General features: G+C 43.3%; 1 protein-coding gene across 1 annotated transcript; it reads right to left on the reverse strand.

Moving 5' to 3' along the window:
• Positions 1-16,671: 16,671 nt before the first annotated feature.
• LOC124699117 (xylanase inhibitor protein 1-like) lies at positions 16,672-17,774 on the reverse strand. Its single transcript, XM_047231474.1, has one exon. The coding sequence runs from the start codon at positions 17,704-17,706 to the stop codon at positions 16,780-16,782; it is 927 nt and encodes a 308-aa protein (XP_047087430.1). The 5' UTR covers positions 17,707-17,774; the 3' UTR covers positions 16,672-16,779.
• Between the last annotated feature and the right edge of the window lie 580 nt (positions 17,775-18,354).

An 18,354-nucleotide genomic window follows, 5' to 3' on the forward strand; every position in this document is an offset into this window, starting at 1 on the left:
ATCATGAGAGATCATGAACTACTAGACTTTCTTAAATGACATATACCTCATATGAACCAACTAAGCATGCTCACATGGATGAGTATATGTACAAAAATGAAAACAAATAGAGTTCATACCAGCCTCTCACCACAGTCGAATTGTCGTAGATCATCATTATTGCTTTTCACTTGTGTAGCTTGAATAATATGGAATGAAAACCAAGCTCCCGCCACCGAAGACCTCTGAACTCCATAATGAACTTTACAAAACCAAAGAAGAACAGCAAATATTTTTGGTGTTTTCGAATTGGAAACAAGAACAAAAGGAAACAAGCAAACAAAGCAGAATCTTTTTGGGTTTTCTTATAGCAAACCAACGATAGCAAATAAAGCAAAATAAAAGCAAGAAACCAAAATAAACAAATGGTAAAGAGAAACAACAGAAATATTTTTGGTATTTTTGTGTTTTAGGAAAGAAACAAAGCAAAAACAAGAAAATGAAAACTAAAAGAGTCACATAAACACAAAGCAGCAGAATTCGTCAAACTTGACAACAGTACAGTAATCGATTTTTAAGAAATTCTTCCGCTGCTCAGCTCGAAAAGTGTTCAACTAATGAAAGTTAGATAACAACCTGGGGAACATGCACAAAATTGGCTTCGCAAAATAACGTTCGGCTGTTTTTGAGAATTTTTTGGTATCAGTCCAGAATCTGTTTTCAATCAGCACTTCCCCAAATATCATCTCCCTCTTATTAGAAAACCACTTTAAGAAGCTATACAAGTATGTACAAGTATCCAACAACTATAATATGCAAAGAATGAGTGATGCCGGTATATCTCCCCCCAAGCTTAGGCTTTTGGCCTAAGTGGAGATCAACCCCAGCGAGGGTCAGGGTTCCACGCCGGTGGATCATTGATGTCTACGGGAGCTTCTATTCTTGTAGACAGTGTTGGGTCTCCAAGAGCAGAGGTTTGTAGAACAGCAGCAAGTTTCCCTTAAGTGGATTACCCAAGGTTTATCGATCTCGTGGAGGAAGAGGTCAAAGATATCCCTCTCATGCAACCCCGCAACCACAAAGCAAGAAGTCTCTTGTGTCCCCAACACACCTAATAGGTGCACTAGTTCGGCGAAGAGATAGTGAAATACAGGTGGTATGAATAAGTAGTAGCAACGGCACCGTAAAAGTGCTTTTCCCAGGACAAGTAAACAAGCAGTAGTAACGCAGCAGTAGTAACGCAAGTAAAACAGTAAACAAGCAGCGATAGCGATATTTAGGAACAAGGCCTAGGGATTACACTTTCACTAGTGGACACTCTCAACATTGATCACATAACAGAATAGATAAATGCATACTCTACACTTTTGTTGGATGATGAACACATTGCGTAGGATTACACGAACCCTCAATGCCGGAGTTAACAAGCTCCACAATAATGCTCATATTTTAGTAACCTTTAGTGTAAGATAGATCAAAAGACTAAACCAAGTACTAGCATAGCATGCACACCGTCACCTTCATGCATATGTAGGAGGAATAGATCACATCAATATTATCATAGCAATAGTTAACTTCATAATCTACAAGAGATCATAATCATAGCATAAACCAAGTACTAACACGATGCACACATCGTCACCTTTACACACGTGCGGGAGGAATAGAACTACTTTAATAACTTTGCTAGAGTAGCACATAGATAAATTGTGATACAAACACATTGCAATCATAAAGAGATATAAATAAGCACCTCACTATGCCATTCATCAGGTGAATAAGTATTCTCGTGAAATATAGCCTAAGAGACCCACACGGTGCACACACTCGTCACCTTTACACACGTGGGACAAGGAGTCTCCGGAGATCACATAAGTAAAACTCACTTGACTAGCATAATGACATCTAGATTACAAGCATCATCATATGAATCTCAATCATGTAAGGCAGCTCATGAGATTATTGTATTGAAGCACATAGGAGAGAGATGAACCACATAGCTACCGGTACAGCCCCGAGCCTCGATGGAGAACTACTCCTCCTCATGGGAGCAAGCAGCGGTGATGAAGATGGCGGTGGAGATGGCAGCGGTGTCGATGGAGAAGCCTTCCGGGGCACTTCCCCGCTCCGGCAGGTGCCGGAACGGAGACTCCTGTCCCCCGCATCTTGGCTTCGCGATGGCGGCGGCTCCGGAAGGTTTTCCGTATCGTGGTTTTTCGCATCGTGGGTTTCGCGACGGAGGCTTTATATAGGCGAAGAGGCGGCGCAGAGGGTCGAAGGGGTGGCCACACCATATGGCGGCGCGGCCGGGCCTCGGGCCGCGCCGCGCCTATGGTCCGGGGCCCAGTGGCCCCCTCCGGTCCTTCTCGGGTGTTCCGGATGCTTCCGGTGAAAATAGGAACCCGGGTCTTGATTTCGTCCGATTCCGAGAATATTTCGTTACTAGGATTTCTGAAACCAAAAACAGCAGAAAACAGAACCGGCACTTCGGCATCTTGTTAATAGGTTAGTTCCGTAAAATGCACGAATATGACATAAAGTGTGCATAAAACATGTAGGTATCATCAATAATATGGCATAGAACATAAGAAATTATCGATACGTCGGAGACGTATCAAGCATCCCCAAGCTTAGTTCTCGCTCGTCCCGAGCGGGTAAAACGATAACAAAGATAATTTCTGAAGTGATATGCCATCATAACCTTGATCATACTATTTGTAAACATATGTAGTGAATGCAGCGATCAAAACAATGGTAATGACATGAGTAAACAAGTGAATCATAAAGCAAAGACTTTTCATGAATAGTACTTCAAGACAAGTATTAATAAGTCTTGCATAAGAGTTAACTCATAAAGCAATAAATCAAAGTAAAGGTATTGAAGCAACACAAAGGAAGATTAAGTTTCAGCGGTTGCTTTCAACTTGTAACATGTATATCTCATGGATAATAGTCAACATAGAGTAATATAACAAGTACAATATGCAAGTATGTAGGAATCAATGCACAGTTCACACAAGTGTTTGCTTCTTGAGGTGGAGAGAGATAGGTGAACCGACTCAACATAAAAGTAAAAAGAATGGTCCTTCAAAGAGGAAAGCATCGATTGCTATATTTGTGCTAGAGCTTTTATTTTGAAAACATGAAACAATTTTGTCAACGGTAGTAATAAAGCATATGAGTTATGTACATTATATCTTACAAGTTGCAAGTCTCATGCATAGTATACTAATAGTGCCCGCACCTTGTCCTAATTAACTTGGACTACCGGATCTTTGCAATGCACATGTTTTGACCAAGTGTCACAATGGGGTACCTCCATGCCGCCCGTACAAAGGTCTAAGGAGAAAGCTCGCATTTTGGATTTCTCGCTTTTGATTATTCTCAACTTAGACATCCATACCGGGACAACATGGACAACGAGATAATGGACTCCTCTTTAATGCATAAGCATGTGGCAACAATTATTATTCTCATATGAGATTGAGGATATATGTCCAAACTGAAACTTCCACCATGAATCATGGCTTTAGTTAGCGGCCCAAAGTTCTTCTCTAACAATATGCATGCTCCAACCATGAAGGTGGTAGATCTCTCTTGCTTCGTACAAGACGGACATGCATAGCAACTCACATGATATCCAACAAAGAATAGTTGATGGCGTCCCCGTAAACATGGTTATCGCACAACAAGCAACTTAATAAGAGATAAAGTGCATAAGTACATATTCAATACCACAATAGTTTTTAAGCTATTTGTCCCATGAGCTATATATTGCAAAGGTGAATGATGGAATTTTAAAGGTAGCACTCAAGCAATTTACTTTGGAATGGCGGATAAATACCATGTAGTAGGTAGGTATGGTGGACACGAATGGCATAGTGGTTGGCTCAAGGATTTTGGATGCATGAGAAGTATTCCCTCTCGATACAAGGTTTAGGCTAGCAAGGTTATTTGAAACAAACACAAGGATGAACTAGTACAGCAAAACTCACATAAAAGACATATGGTAAACATTATAAGACTCCATACCGTCTTCCTTGTTGTTCAAAACTCAATACTAGATGTTATCTAGACTCTAGAGAAACCAAATATGCAAACCAAATTAGCAAGCTCTAAGTATTTCTTCATTAATGGGTGCAAAGTATATGATGCAAGAGCTTAAACATGAGCACAACAATTGCCAAGTATCAAATTATCCAAGACATTATAGCAATTTACTACATGTATCATTTTCCAATTCCAACCATATAACAATTTAACGAAGATGAAACTTCGCCATGAATACTATGAGTAGAGCCTAAGGACATATTTGTCCATATGCTACAGCGGAGCGTGTCTCTCTCCCATAAAGTGAATGCTAGGATCCATTTTATTCAAACAAAACAAAAAACAAAAACAAACCGACGCTCCAAGCAAAGTGCATAAGATGTGACAGAATAAAAATATAGTTTCGGGGAGGAACCCGATAATGTTGTCGATGAAGAAGGGGATGCCTTGGGCATCCCCAAGCTTAGACGCTTGAGTCTTCTTAGAATATGCAGGGGTGAACCACCGGGGCATCCCCAAGCTTAGAGCTTTCACTCTCCTTGATCATATTGCATCATACTCCTCTCTTGATCCTTGAAAACTTCCTCCACACCAAACTCGAAACAACTCATTAGAGGGTTAGTGCATAATAAAAATTCACATGTTCAGAGGTGACACAATCATTCTTAACACTTCTGGACATTGCATAAAGCTACTGGACATTAATGGATCAAACAAATTCATCCAACATAGCAAAAGAGGCAATGCAAAATAAAAGACAGAATCTATCAAAACAGAACAGTCCGTAAAGATGGATTTTATTAGGCCACCAGACTTGCTCAAACGAAAATGCTCAAATTTAATGAAAGTTGCGTACATATCTGAGGATCATGCAAGTAAATTGGCTTAATTTTCTGAGCTACCTACAGGGAGGTAGACCCAGATTCGTGACAGCAAAGAAATCTGGAACTGCGCAGTAATCCAAATCTAGTACTTACTTTACTATCAAAGACTTTACTTGGCACAACAAAACATAAAACTAAGATAAGGAGAGGTTGCTACAGTAGTAAACAACTTCCAAGACACAAATATAAAACAAAAATACTGGAGTAAAATAACACATGGGTTATCTCCCAAGAAGTTCTTTCTTTATAGCCATTAAGATGGGCTCAGCAGTTTTAATGATGCACTCGCAAGAAATAGTAGTTGAAGCAAAAGAGAGCATCAAGAAGCAAATTCAAAACACATTTAAGTCTAACATGCTTCCTATGCATAGGAATCTTGTAAATAAACAAGTTCATTAAGAGCAAAGTGACAAGCATAGGAAGATAAAACAAGTGTAGGTTCAAAAATTTCAGCACATAGAGAGGCATTTTAGTAACATGAAAATTTCTACAACCATATTTTCCTCTCTCATAATAACTTTCAGTAGCATCATGAGAAAACTCAACAATATAACTATCACATAAAGCATTCTTATCATGAGTCTCATGCATAAAATTATTACTCTCCACATAGGCATAATCAATTTTATTAGTTGTAGTGGGAGCAAATTCAACAAAGTAGCTATCATTATTATTCTCATCAAGTGTAGGAGGCATAGTATAATCACAACAAAATTTACTCTCCATAGTAGGTTGTATCAAAGGACCACTATCATAATTAGGAGGCAAAGTATCATCAAAGAAAATTTTCTCCTCAATGCTTGGGGGACTAAAAAGATCATGAAAACCAGCTTCCCCAAGCTTAGAACTTTCTACATTATTATCAACAATGGTGTTCAAAGCGTTCATACTAATATTACTACCAGCATGCAAATAAGATTCCATAGGTTTTTTAATTTTCGCATCAAACAATCCATGTTTTAAATCAGGAAATAGAACAAGAAGCTCATTGTTGTCCATTATGCCAAACTAGTGTAAACAAGAAACAAAAATATGCAATTGCAGGATCTAAAGGAAATAGCTTCGAGCACAAACACAATGGCGCTGTAAAAGTACTCGTTACCCGGAACCGGAGTATGAGTGCCTTTTTACCTTTCCTCCTCAGCAACGGCGCCGTAAAAGTGCTTGATGTCTACGGGAGCTTCTATTCTTGTAGACAGTGTTGGGCCTCCAAGAGCAGAGGTTTGTAGAACAGCAGCAAGTTTCCCTTAAGTGGATTACCCAAGGTTTATCGATCTCAGGGGGGGAAGAGGTCAAAGATATCCCTCTCATGCAACCCCGCAACCACAAAGCAAGAAGTCTCTTGTGTCCCCAACACACCTAATAGGTGCACTAGTTCGGCGAAGAGATAGTGAAATACAGGTGGTATGAATAAGTAGTAGCAACGGCACCGTAAAAGTGCTTTGCCCAGGACAATAAACAAGCAGTAGTAACGCAGCAGAGAGTAACGCAATGAAACAAGAAACAAGCAACGATAGCGATATTTAGGAACAAGGCCTAGGGATTACACTTTCACTAGTGGACACTCTCAACATTGATCACATAACGGAATAGATAAATGCATACTCTACACTTTTGTTGGATGATGAACACATTGCGTAGGATTACACGAACCCTCAATGCCGGAGTTAACAAGCTCCACAATAATGCTCATATTTTAGTAACCTTTAGTGTAAGATAGATCAAAAGACTAAACCAAGTACTAGCATAGCATGCACACTCGTCACCTTCATGCATATGTAGGAGGAATAGATCACATCAATATTATCATAGCAATAGTTAACTTCATAATCTACAAGAGATCATAATCATAGCATAAACCAAGTACTAACACGGTGCACACACTCGTCACCTTTACACACGTGCAGGGAGGAATAGAACTACTTTAATAACTTTGCTAGAGTAGCACATAGATAAATTGTGATACAAACACATTGCAATCATAAAGAGATATAAATAAGCACCTCACTATGCCATTCATCAGTGAATAAGTATTCGTGAAATATAGCCTAAGAGACCCACACGGTGCACACACTCGTCACCTTTACACACGTGGGACAAGGAGTCTCCGGAGATCACATAAGTAAAACTCACTTGACTAGCATAATGACATCTAGATTACAAGCATCATCATATGAATCTCAATCATGTAAGGCAGCTCATGAGATTATTGTATTGAAGCACATAGGAGAGAGATGAACCACATAGCTACCGGTACAGCCCCGAGCCTCGATGGAGAACTACTCCCTCCTCATGGGAGCAGCAGCGGTGATGAAGATGGCGGTGGAGATGACAGCGGTGTCGATGGAGAAGCCTTCCGGGGGACTTCCCCGCTCCGGCAGGGTGCCGGAACGAGACTCCCGTCCCCGGATCTTGGCTTCGCGATGGCGGCGGCTCGGAAGGTTTTCCGTATCGTGGTTTTTCGCATCGTGGGTTTCGCGACGGAGGCTTTATATAGGCGAAGAGGCGGCGCAGAGGGTCGAAGGGGTGGCCACACCATATGGCGGCGCGGCCAGGGCCCGGGCCGCGCCGGCCTATGGTCCGGGGGCCCGAGTGCCCCCCTCCGGTCCTTCCCGGGTGTTCCGGATGCTTCCGGTGAAAATAGGAACCCGGGTCTTGATTTCGTCCGATTCCGAGAATATTTCGTTACTAGGATTTCTGAAACCAAAAACAGCAGTAAAACAGGAACCGGCACTTCGGCATCTTGTTAATAGGTTAGTTCCAGAAAATGCACGAATATGACATAAAGTGTGCATAAAACATGTAGGTATCATCAATAATATGGCATAGAACATAAGAAATTATCGATACGTCGGAGACGTATCAATCATACATGGCGTGCTCATAATAAGGTCCCGGTGCAGAAGAAAAGGGTGAAGGCTCCTCATGCCCAAAATGTTGATGCGAAGAACTTGCTGCATCGGATGATAAGTCGAGGCGTTCCTCGGCCTCCTCTGTGCCTTCCCCTGCATGATGGCCTTCCTTTTCTATGTATGCATTCAGTTCACCTTCAGTGACTGACCAATCCTTCCTGGAATCAAGATTAAACAAAGCAGGTGCAGGTAATCCTACTAGCCTTTCAGTTTTCTTAGTTATTCTCCAAGTTTTCTTATAAAATGTTATCTTGTAAGATAGGTTACTTAAATTAGACAAATCAGAAACAAAGTCATGTTTAATCATAGAGACAATGTCAAGTTTCTCCATGGAGAGCTGAATATCAAGATGGTAAGGTTCTACACCGTGCATAGCTAATAAGCGAGAGGCGATGAGACCTCCACAAATTCCTTCCTTCTCACGGTTAGTAGCAAGTCTATAGGCTATCAAAGCACCCAAGTTATAAGTCCTATCACCTTGTAATGCAGCAGCTAGGAAAGCCAAATCCTGGATAGATAACTTACTTGCATTCTTTCTAGCAAAAACGCACTTGGTGATGAAATAAGCAAAGTAGCGAATAGTTGGGAATTGAATACTACTGATTTTACCACTATCCTCTGAGAAGCTCCTTCCTTGACAAATCATCTTGTATAGATTCAAGAGCTCCTGCGATAGTCCCCTTATCTTCTCGCATGATCCCTATTGTGGCACTCTAATTGCTGCACAAAAATCATCGAATGGCAAGTTGACAGTTTTATTATAAATTTTGTATCGAACCATGGGGTTAGTCTGGGACCAATTGAATTCAAAATCCTGCACTACAGACATGGTCAGTTTTGCATATTGGTATGGTTCACCAACAACAAAACTTCCCAACCCTGCATTGGAAATCATATTTTGAACATCTTGCAAGATTCCTGCACTTCTCATAAAATCAACGCACGGGTAGTAAGAGGGGTATACTTCCTCTTCGCGGTGAACTCTCATAACCTGTTGCACCTCCAATTCTTGTTGGTTGAGTTGGTGCCTATTCAACTCCATTTTCTGAAATTTTTCAACAAACATTATAAAATTTGATTTGGTGACATATAATTGAGGGAAACTACTATAGGAACTTGCTAGGGTACTAAGCATGCATCAAAACTAGTTTTTACCACTTAGAACAAGCATGCAAGCTCACTAAACATGTTACCTACAACAGCAAAATATTCAAGATATACTCAACCAAACAAAATTCTACTTGGATAATCGGAGGAGTCACATACCGAGAGCAAATGTGCCAAATTTCGAGACAAATCTGGGCTGAGCAAAGAGATCGAGAAATCTTGAGCTCTTGAGCAGAAACGCGAGTGAGAGAAAGTGAGTACGAGTTTTTTCGGGAGAGAGAGTGAGATGGGAGGAAAAGATGAAGTAGTGGGGCAAGGAGGGGCCCACACCACAGGGTGGCGCGCCCCCCTCCTTGGCCGCGCCGGCTGGTGGGGTGCAGCCCTGTGGTGCCCCACTGGTCATCCCCAGGTGCTCCCGCATGCCTCTTCGAAAAATAAGACCAACAGTATAATTTTTGTGAATTTTTGAGAACTTTGAAAAATGCACATTTCTGGGTGTCAAAATTATTATTACAGGACAGAAAAAGATTTTCAAACCCCTAAGCAACAAAGCATCTTGCAAAATAAGTAGTGCTATGATACGTCTCCAACGTATCTATAATTTCTGATGTTCCATGCTTGTTTTATGACAATACCTATATGTTTTGTTCACACTTTATATCGTTTTTATGCGTTTTCTGGAACTAACCTATTGACGAGATGCCGAAAGGACAGTTGCTATTTTCTGCTGTTTTTGGTTTCAGAAATCCTAGTAAAGAAATATTTTTGGAATCGGACGAAATCAACACCGAAGATCTTATAATTCCCGGAAGCTTCCAGAGCACCGGAGAAAGACGAGAGGGAGCCAGGGGGCCCCACCCCACAGGGCGGCGCGGCCCAAGGGGGGGCGCGCCCCCCTAGTGTGTGGGCACCCCGTGGCCCCTCCGACTCCGCCTCTTCGCCTATTTAGTCGTCCCTGACCTAAAACCTCGACCCAGTTCGACGAAACCAGAGAAAACCATCCAGAGCCGCCTCCATCGCGAAACTCCAATCCGGGGACAGAAGTCTCGTTCCGGCACCTCGCCGGACGGGGAATTGCCCCCGGAGTCATATCCACCGCCGTCTCCACCGCCATCTTCACCGCCATCGCTGTCTCCATGATGAGGAGGGAGTAATTCACCCTCGGGCTGAGGGCTCCGCCGTAGCTATGTGGTTCATCTCTCTCTTTATGTGATCTAGTTGAATATCATCTATGTGCTACTCTAGTGATGTTATTAAAGTAGTCTATTCCTCCTGCACGGTGTAATGGTGATAGTGTGTGCATCGTGTAGTACTTGGCGTGGGTTATGATTGTAATCTCTTGTGGATTATGAAGTTAACTATTGCTATGATAAGTATTGATGTGATCTATGCCTCCTTCATAGTGTGATGGTGACAAGTGTGCATGCTATGTTAGTTCTTGGTGTGATTGTGTTGATCTATCTTGCACTCTAAGGTTATTTAAATATGAACATTGAATATTGTGGAGCTTGTTAACTCCGGCATTGAGGGTTCGTGTAATCCTACACAGTTAGTGGTGTTCATCATCCAACAAGAGGGTGTAGAGTAGTCCTATTATGTGATCATTGTTGAGAGTGTCCACTAGTGAAAGCGGGATCCCTAGGCCTTGCTTCCAAGCATCGAATCTCCGTTTGTTTACTGTTTTGTTGCATGTTTACTCGCTGCCATATTTTATTCAGATTGATATTACCACTCATACTCATCCATATTACTTGCATCTCACTATCTCTTCGCCGAACTAGTGCACCTTTACATCTGACAAGTGTATTAGGTGTGTTGGGGACACAAGAGACTTCTTGCTTTGTGGTTGCAGGGTTGCTTGAGAGGGATATCTTTGACCTCTTCCTCCCTGAGATCGATAAACCTTGGGTGATCCACTTAAGGGAAACTTGCTGCTGTTCTACAAACCTCTGCTCTTGGAGGCCCAACACTGTCTACAAGAATAGAAGCTCCCGTAGACATCATGCTACAGCAAGTAAAGAAAATGGAGGAAGAAAGAAATGTTGTTTAGCTCTTCTAGGCATATAAAATGTATTTGTTAACAAGGTTGATCAAGTCTTGCCACCAAATAAATTTTACATGACATAAGAAGAAATAAACCTCAAATCAATCATGTTACCTTGTATTGAATTGATATGGATCCAATCATAATACATTGATATCCTTGCTTAGGCTCATATATAGGACAATCAATAGTTCCCACTTTGATAGTTCTCAAATTAGAAATTGTATTAACTCCACATACTTTATCAATCCTCTTGGGAAAATAAACGGTATGCTCCTTGTCATCGACATTGAAAGTAACTTTTCCTTTATTGCAATCAATAACAGCCCATGCGGTGTTAAGAAAAGGTCTCCCAAGAATAATATACATATTATCATCTTCAGGCATTTCCAACACAACAAAATCAGTTAATATTAAGCAATTAGTAGTAACTTGAACAGGAACATCCTCACATATACCAATAGGAATATAGTAGATTTATCAACCATTTGCAAAGATATATCAGTTGGTATCAACTTATCTAAATAAAGTCTCTTATAAAGAGAAAAAGGCATAACACTAACATCTGCTCCCAAATCACATAGAGCAGTTCTAACATAATTATTCTTGATTGAACAAGGAATAGTCAGTATACCTGGGACTCCCAACTTCTTTGGAACCTTGCCATTGAAAGAGTAATTAGCAAGCATAGTGGAAATCTCCTCATTAGAAATTTTCCTTTTGTTAGTGACAATATCTTTCATATACTTTGAATAAGGAGGCAATTTAATAGCATCAGTCAAAGGGATTTGCAGGAATAAAGGTTTCATCCAATCACAAAATTTATTATAGTGTTCTTCTTCCTTTTAATTTAGTTTCTTAGCAGGAAAAGACATTTGCTTTTGAACCCAAGGTTCTCTTTCATTACCATGTTTCTTAGCAATAAAATCTTCTTTAGTATACTTTTTATTTTTAGCATGCTTTTCAGGTTCATCTTCAACCTCTTCTTTATCAGAAGCATCATTCTTATCATTATCTTTATCATGTTCATTACCACTTTCAGTTTCAGCATCAGAAATAGAAATACTATTAGGATCATTAATAGGCTCAGAGGATTCTACAACAGTTTTATGTTTCTTTTTCTTTTTCTTAGATGAAGCAATAGTTTCAGTTCGTTGAGAATCTTGTTCAACTCTTTTGGGATGCCCTTCAGGATATAGAGGATCCTGGGTAGAAACACCGCCTCTAGTTGTTACTTCATAAGAATGTTTTTCTTTAGAATTATTCTTTAACAAGTCATTTTGCACTTTAGTGAGTTGATCAATCTGAGTTTGAACCATATGAAAATGTTTAACAAGCATCTTAACATCATTGGAGGTTCTCTCCACAATACCATGCAATTCACTAATAGCTCGAGAATTTTCCATTAAATGATTCTCTACCCTCATATTAAAATTATTTTACTTAACAATATAATTATCAAACTCATCTAAGCATTGAGCAGGAGGTTTTGAATACGGAATATCTTCCCTAGTAAAGCGTTCAAGAGAGTGTACCTCAATCATGGATGAAGGGGGAGTAATCTTGCATAAATCTTCTATGGGAGGTAAATTCTTCACATCTTCGGATTTAATACCTTTCTCTTTAAGAGATTTCTTGGCTTCCCTCATATCTTCATCATTTAATTTAATCATCCCCCTCTTCTTCAATATTGGTGTCGGGGTTGGTTCAGGTGTAGACCAATCACCATGATTCCGGCCTATTCTAGCCAATAATTCTTCAGCGTAGTCTGGAGTTCTTTTCCTGAAAACACAACCAGCACAACTATCTAGGTATGCCCTAGACTCAATGGTTAGTCCACTATAAAATATATCAAGTAAATCATGCTTTTCCAAATCATGTCCAGGCCGAGCTCTAATAAGAGAGCAAAATCTCGCCCAAGCCTCAGGCGATTTCTCTCCATCTCCCTGGTCAAAATTATAAATTCTCTTCAAAGCAATATGTTGAGCACTAGCAGTAAAGTATTTCCGAAAGAAAACATCAAGCAAATCTTTTGGACTATCAATGGAATCAGGAGGCAAACTATTGTACCAAGTTTTAGCATCATCATTTAATGAGAAAGGAAAAAAATTAGCAACGAAATAAGTACGCTTCTTAACATCATCAGAAAACAAGCTACTCAAAGTAGACAGCTCAATCATGTGTTCTACAGCACTTTCTTTTTCAGTACCACAAAAAGGTGTTTTCTCCACAATAGATATATGAGATAAATCAAGAGAAAAAATCATAATCCTTATCCTTAATGTTTATAGGAGATGTGGAAAATTTAGGATCAGGAGACAGTTTATATCTAACAGTATGTTGTGCAAGAAGCCTTTTAATATTACTTGTACCAGTAGTAGCATTGCATTTATCAATGAAATCATCATCAAGTTCTACATAATCTTCATCAAGATCATCTCTAGAGTATTCAACAGATGAATTAACAGGTGTAGCAGCATTTTCATTAGGAATTTTAGTACTTTCAATTTGTCTAGACCTAGCAATTGTAGCATCTAGAAAAGATCCTAATGAACCATCATTATCAAGCACAGCAGAAGCATCATCAAAATTATAAGAGGAATTTTCAGATTCGAAGAAGTACCAGCATTTGAAGCTTGTGGTGGTGAAACAAGTTTACTTATCACAGATGGTGAATCAAGAGCAACAGAGGTACTCAGAGTTGTACCTTTTCTTGTAGTGGATGGTAATATGGCGACTTTAGTATCGCGAGGTTTACCCATGATGGAGAATTTGCAGAGAACAATATCAATCCAAGTGAACTTGCAAATAAAGCTATGCTCTCAGCAACGGCGCCAGAAAATAGTCTTGATGACCCACAAGTATAGGGGATCGCAACAGTCTTCGAGGGAAGTAAAACCCAATTTATTGATTCGACACAAGGGGAGCCAAAGAATACTTGTAAGCCTTAACAGCGGAGTTGTCAATTCAGCTGCACATGGAAACAGACTTGCTCGCAAGAGTTTATCAGTAGTAACAGTTTTATAGCAGAAGCAGTGGTGAAATATCAGCAGCAGAGTAACAAAGACAGCAGTAGTGATTATAGTAAACAGCAGGATTAAAATACTGTAGGCACAGAGATGGATGAACCGGCGTTGCATGGATGAGAGAAACTCATGTAACAATCAAGGTAGGGCATTTGATAATAATAAAGCGGTATCCAAGTACTAATCAATCCATAGGCATGTGTTCCATATTTAGTCGTACGTGCTCGCAATGAGAAACTTGCACAACATCTTTTGTCCTACCAGCCGGTGGCAGCCGGGCCTCTAGGGAATCTACTGGAAATTAAGGTACTCCTTTTAATAGAGCACCGGAGCAAAGCATTAACACTCCGTGAACACATGTGATCCTCATATCACCGCCTTCCCCTCCGGTTGTCCCAATTTCTGTCACTTTGGAGCCTCGGGTTACGGACAACAATACGTGTATACAAATTGCAGGTAAGATCATAAAACAATGAATATCATCATGAAACAATAACATGTTCAGATCTGAGATCATGGCACTCGGGCCCTAGTGACAAGCATTAAGCATAACAAGTTGCAACAATATCATAAAAGTACCAATTGCGGACACTAGGCACTATGCCCTAACAATCTTATGCTATTACATGACCAATCTCATCCAATCCCTACCATCCCCTTCAGCCTCGGTGGTGGTCGATGGAGAGGCGTCGGTGGTGATGATGGCGATGATCTCCTCCAATTCCCCATCCCGGCGGAGTGCCAGAACGGAGTTTCTGGTCCCGAGACGGAGTTTCGCGATGGTGGCGGCGTTCTGGATGTCTTCTGGCGATTTCGTCTAACCCCCGTGCGTTTTTAGGTCGAAGGCGTTAAGTAGTCCAGAGGAGGGCGTCAGAGGCCGGCCGAGGGGTCCTCACCATAGGGCGGCGCGCCCCCCTCCTAGGCCGCGCCGGGCCATGGTGTGGGGGCCGTGGCCCCCCCTGGCTTGTCCTTCTGGCTCCGTGAATCTTCTGGAAAAATAAGCCCTTGGGCATTAATTCCGGGGATTTTCCTGAAAGTTGGATTTCTGCACAAAAACGAGACACCAGAGCAATTCTGCTGAAAACAGCGTTAGTCCGTGTTAGTTGTATCCAAAATACACAAATTGGAGACAAAACAATAGCAAAAGTGTTCGGGAAAGTAGATACGTTTTGGACGTATCACCGCCAGAGCTGCAAAGGCTGGTATCGGGTGCTGCAAAGGCCACTCATGAATGCTGCTTGCGGGGGCGACGATGTTGCCGGTGAAGCGGTTCTGCCATAGGTGGATGACGGCGCTTCTACAGGTACGCGGCAGTGCTGCCATAGGCAGACGACGGCGCATCCACCGGTGCGCAGTGGTGCTACTAGCCATGGCCCACGGTGCTGCTATGGTCTAGCAGAGATGCTACCATAGGTGGGTGTTGGTGCTACCATGGGTGTTCGACGGTGTTGCAAGGAGCGCGGCGGTCATGGTGGACGGAGTATACATGCTATTTGGCGGTGCTACAATTTCTACGAGGTCTCTGGCAATGTCTCCGGCGAGGTCTATGTCTAGCGAGTCTCCAGCGAGTCCCCGGTGAAGTCTGTCGCTGGCAAGTTTTTTCTTTTTTATTCTAAACGAACCGTCTTTTGCTTCAATGATGGTATGACATCCTACCACCGGAGTTGCAAGGCGTCGACGGCGGAGCTGCAACCGGTCAACACGGGAGCTACAAGTTGCCGCCAGGGGAGCTGCAAGGAGCATCGTTTATTGCTGCGAGGGGCCAGCCCCGGGGCTACAAAGGACAGGAGATGCAAAGCATCGGGGGCGGAGCTGCAACCGGTCAACACGGGAGCTGCAAGCCGCCGCCGGCGCTGCTGCAAGGTGGATGCTGCGACCGGCGACGATGGTGCTGCAAGGCGGCGTGACATGAGGCGGCGCTGGGACCGCTGCTGCAAGGCTGCGCGATCGGCAATGGCGGTGCTGCAAGGCAGCGGGCCCGACGGTGGCGGTGGTGCTGCAAGGCGGCGCGACCGATGGCGATGCTGCCATAGGAAGGCGACGGTGCTACTATCGGGTGGAGGCGGTGCCGCTATGGTTAACGGCAATGCTGCAAATGTCCACTGATGGTGCTACCACCACTCAGTGGAGGAGCTGCAACAAAGTGACGATGCTACCATCCGGAGTTGGAATGCTGTCGGTGGTGCGCCGGCTATTAGTTTCACGGTGCTACGGTTGTTTATTTTTGTGATACAAATGTTATGTGTTTTTGATACTTCCATATAATTTTTTGCTACGAGGGTCTTCGGCAAGGTCTTAATTTTTTTTCATTTCAAGACGAACCGTTTTTTTGCTTCAATGATGTAAAAGCGGGAGATTTTTTGCTGCGACGAAGCAAAATTTGAATAAGTCTTCGGTTTTTAGTCGAACCATTTTTTACTTCAATAAAGCAAAAACGAGGCTTATTTTGCTTCAATGAAGCAAAAGTGGGATTTTGAGATAAAACTGGACACAGAGATTGATCTAACGGTTCAAATTAGTTTGATCCAGCGGTGGAGGACCCGGAGGCTGTGCGGCTTGCAGCCTCCGGAGGATCCTCAGCGCTGTCCTTTTTTTATCTAAGCTGTATGCGGCAGCATGTACCGAGTACGTTGTAATCAGAACCTATAAATTAAGTGTCTAATTATTCCTTCACAGGTCTCACTTCATTCTTTCAATTACCACAAACACTCAAACAGCACAATTTATTGTTAGTCCAGTACTAGGAAACGACGCGATGCAGGATGTAGCTGAGTAGCTCAAGCGTAGCTCTTGATCAAGCTGCCGTAGTCGTCGCTCTTCTTGTCGAAGTACCTGTCCCAGAGCATGATTCCGCCGTAGTTGTCCTTCTTCTGCACCACCGGCGCGACGCCGTAGAATACGTTCTTGGGGTGTATCCACTGGTACGAGTTCTGGTCCGCCGTGAGGCCGATGTAGAACCTGGTGGCCGGGTACGCCGCCGTCCACTTATCCCACGCGTCCTGCCACGCCCCGTACACGTTGCACGCCTTGTCGTCCCCCTCGTAGATCCTGACGTGGACGCGCTCGAAGATCCCCGTCGCGAGCGCCCGCCCGACGTGCGCCGCCGGCGGGTACGCGCACCGTACCGTGGCCGTGAGGTGCAGCGGCTTGCCCGGCCCGCCGCGGATGTTGTGCTTGGCCAGCTCCAGCGCCAGCACGTCGTACCGGTCCGCGGGCGTGCCGTGCTCGAGGAAGAGGTCGACGCCGTCGAGCCACGCGTCGCCGAACGGGCGGGGCACGCCGGGCTTGGAGCCCCCGAAGTAGGAGTTCCAGAGGTGGTCGAAGAGGTCCAGCGCGGAGCGGTTTGATGGGAGCGAGTAGCCGGTGCCGTAGCCGCCGACGGAGATGGAGACGGGCACGCCGATGAACTGGCAGTGCTTGATGTCGGCGCCGATGGGGGAGAGGTCGTGGCCGGAGAGGTCGAGGTGGTAGTTGTTGCCGCGGCCGAAGACGTCGAGGAAGGACATGGTGACCATGGTGTACCTGCCGGAGTCGCAGGCCTCACGCAGGGACCCCTCGTCCTTGTTCCGGCCCCAGAACACCGTCACCTGCCCAGTCTTCCCCGCCGCCGCTGCCGGCGCGGCCAGGAGTGAGGCTGCCACGATTGAGAGGAGGGCTAGGAGGCAGGCAGGCCTCCGGCGTGCGAGCGCCATGGTTGGGTGCATGGTTCCTTGCTAGCTTCGTATGTAACTCGATCGTTCTTATTGGTTTGCTTGTTTTGGGTGAACAATTATGCAGCTGGAGCTTAGTATATATAGGGGTTGTTGTGAGAGAGAAAGACAGGACAAACTATAGAGAGACACTTCCAGAGGGAGATAGATGGAGACATGGAATCAAACTAGGTAGGCAGCTATAGTTGACTGTAAGTCTGTAACACATTTTCAGCTAAGCATGGATGACTTACTTCACAAGCAAGGAGGAATACTCCAGGTAGCTTTTTGGTGGCTTCCGGTGTCTGGGAGAGGTGGCTAATTTCATGTATGAGGATGAATTAAGTTGATTTTTTTTTTCATTGAGCTGACTGGATGGATCGAGATCACACGTGTGTAAGATAGCAACATGGAGGACAGCTCACCCGCAGTGGCAAAATGCCCAACCGATCGAGAAGGACATGACCGATGGCGGGAAGGACGGTGATGAACACACAGCCGCAAATGCATGTTGACCACGACAATTAGCCCGATTGACCAACGAAGCCGCCGACGTGCATGTGGAGCATATCCTCCGTTTCCAGCACATGATAAATATGAAAATATTATCCACTACTTGTTGACCAACACTAGTACTGCTCTGCCAGCTAGCCACCATTGACC

This window comes from Lolium rigidum, chromosome 3, assembly GCF_022539505.1.
Source record: "Lolium rigidum isolate FL_2022 chromosome 3, APGP_CSIRO_Lrig_0.1, whole genome shotgun sequence".
Lineage (NCBI taxonomy): Eukaryota > Viridiplantae > Streptophyta > Magnoliopsida > Poales > Poaceae > Lolium > Lolium rigidum.

Excerpts from the sequence above, each read along its gene's own strand:
- LOC124699117 (XM_047231474.1), bottom strand. The coding sequence starts at position 17,706 with ATGCACCCAACCATGGCGCTCGCACGCCGGAGGCCTGCCTGCCTCCTA.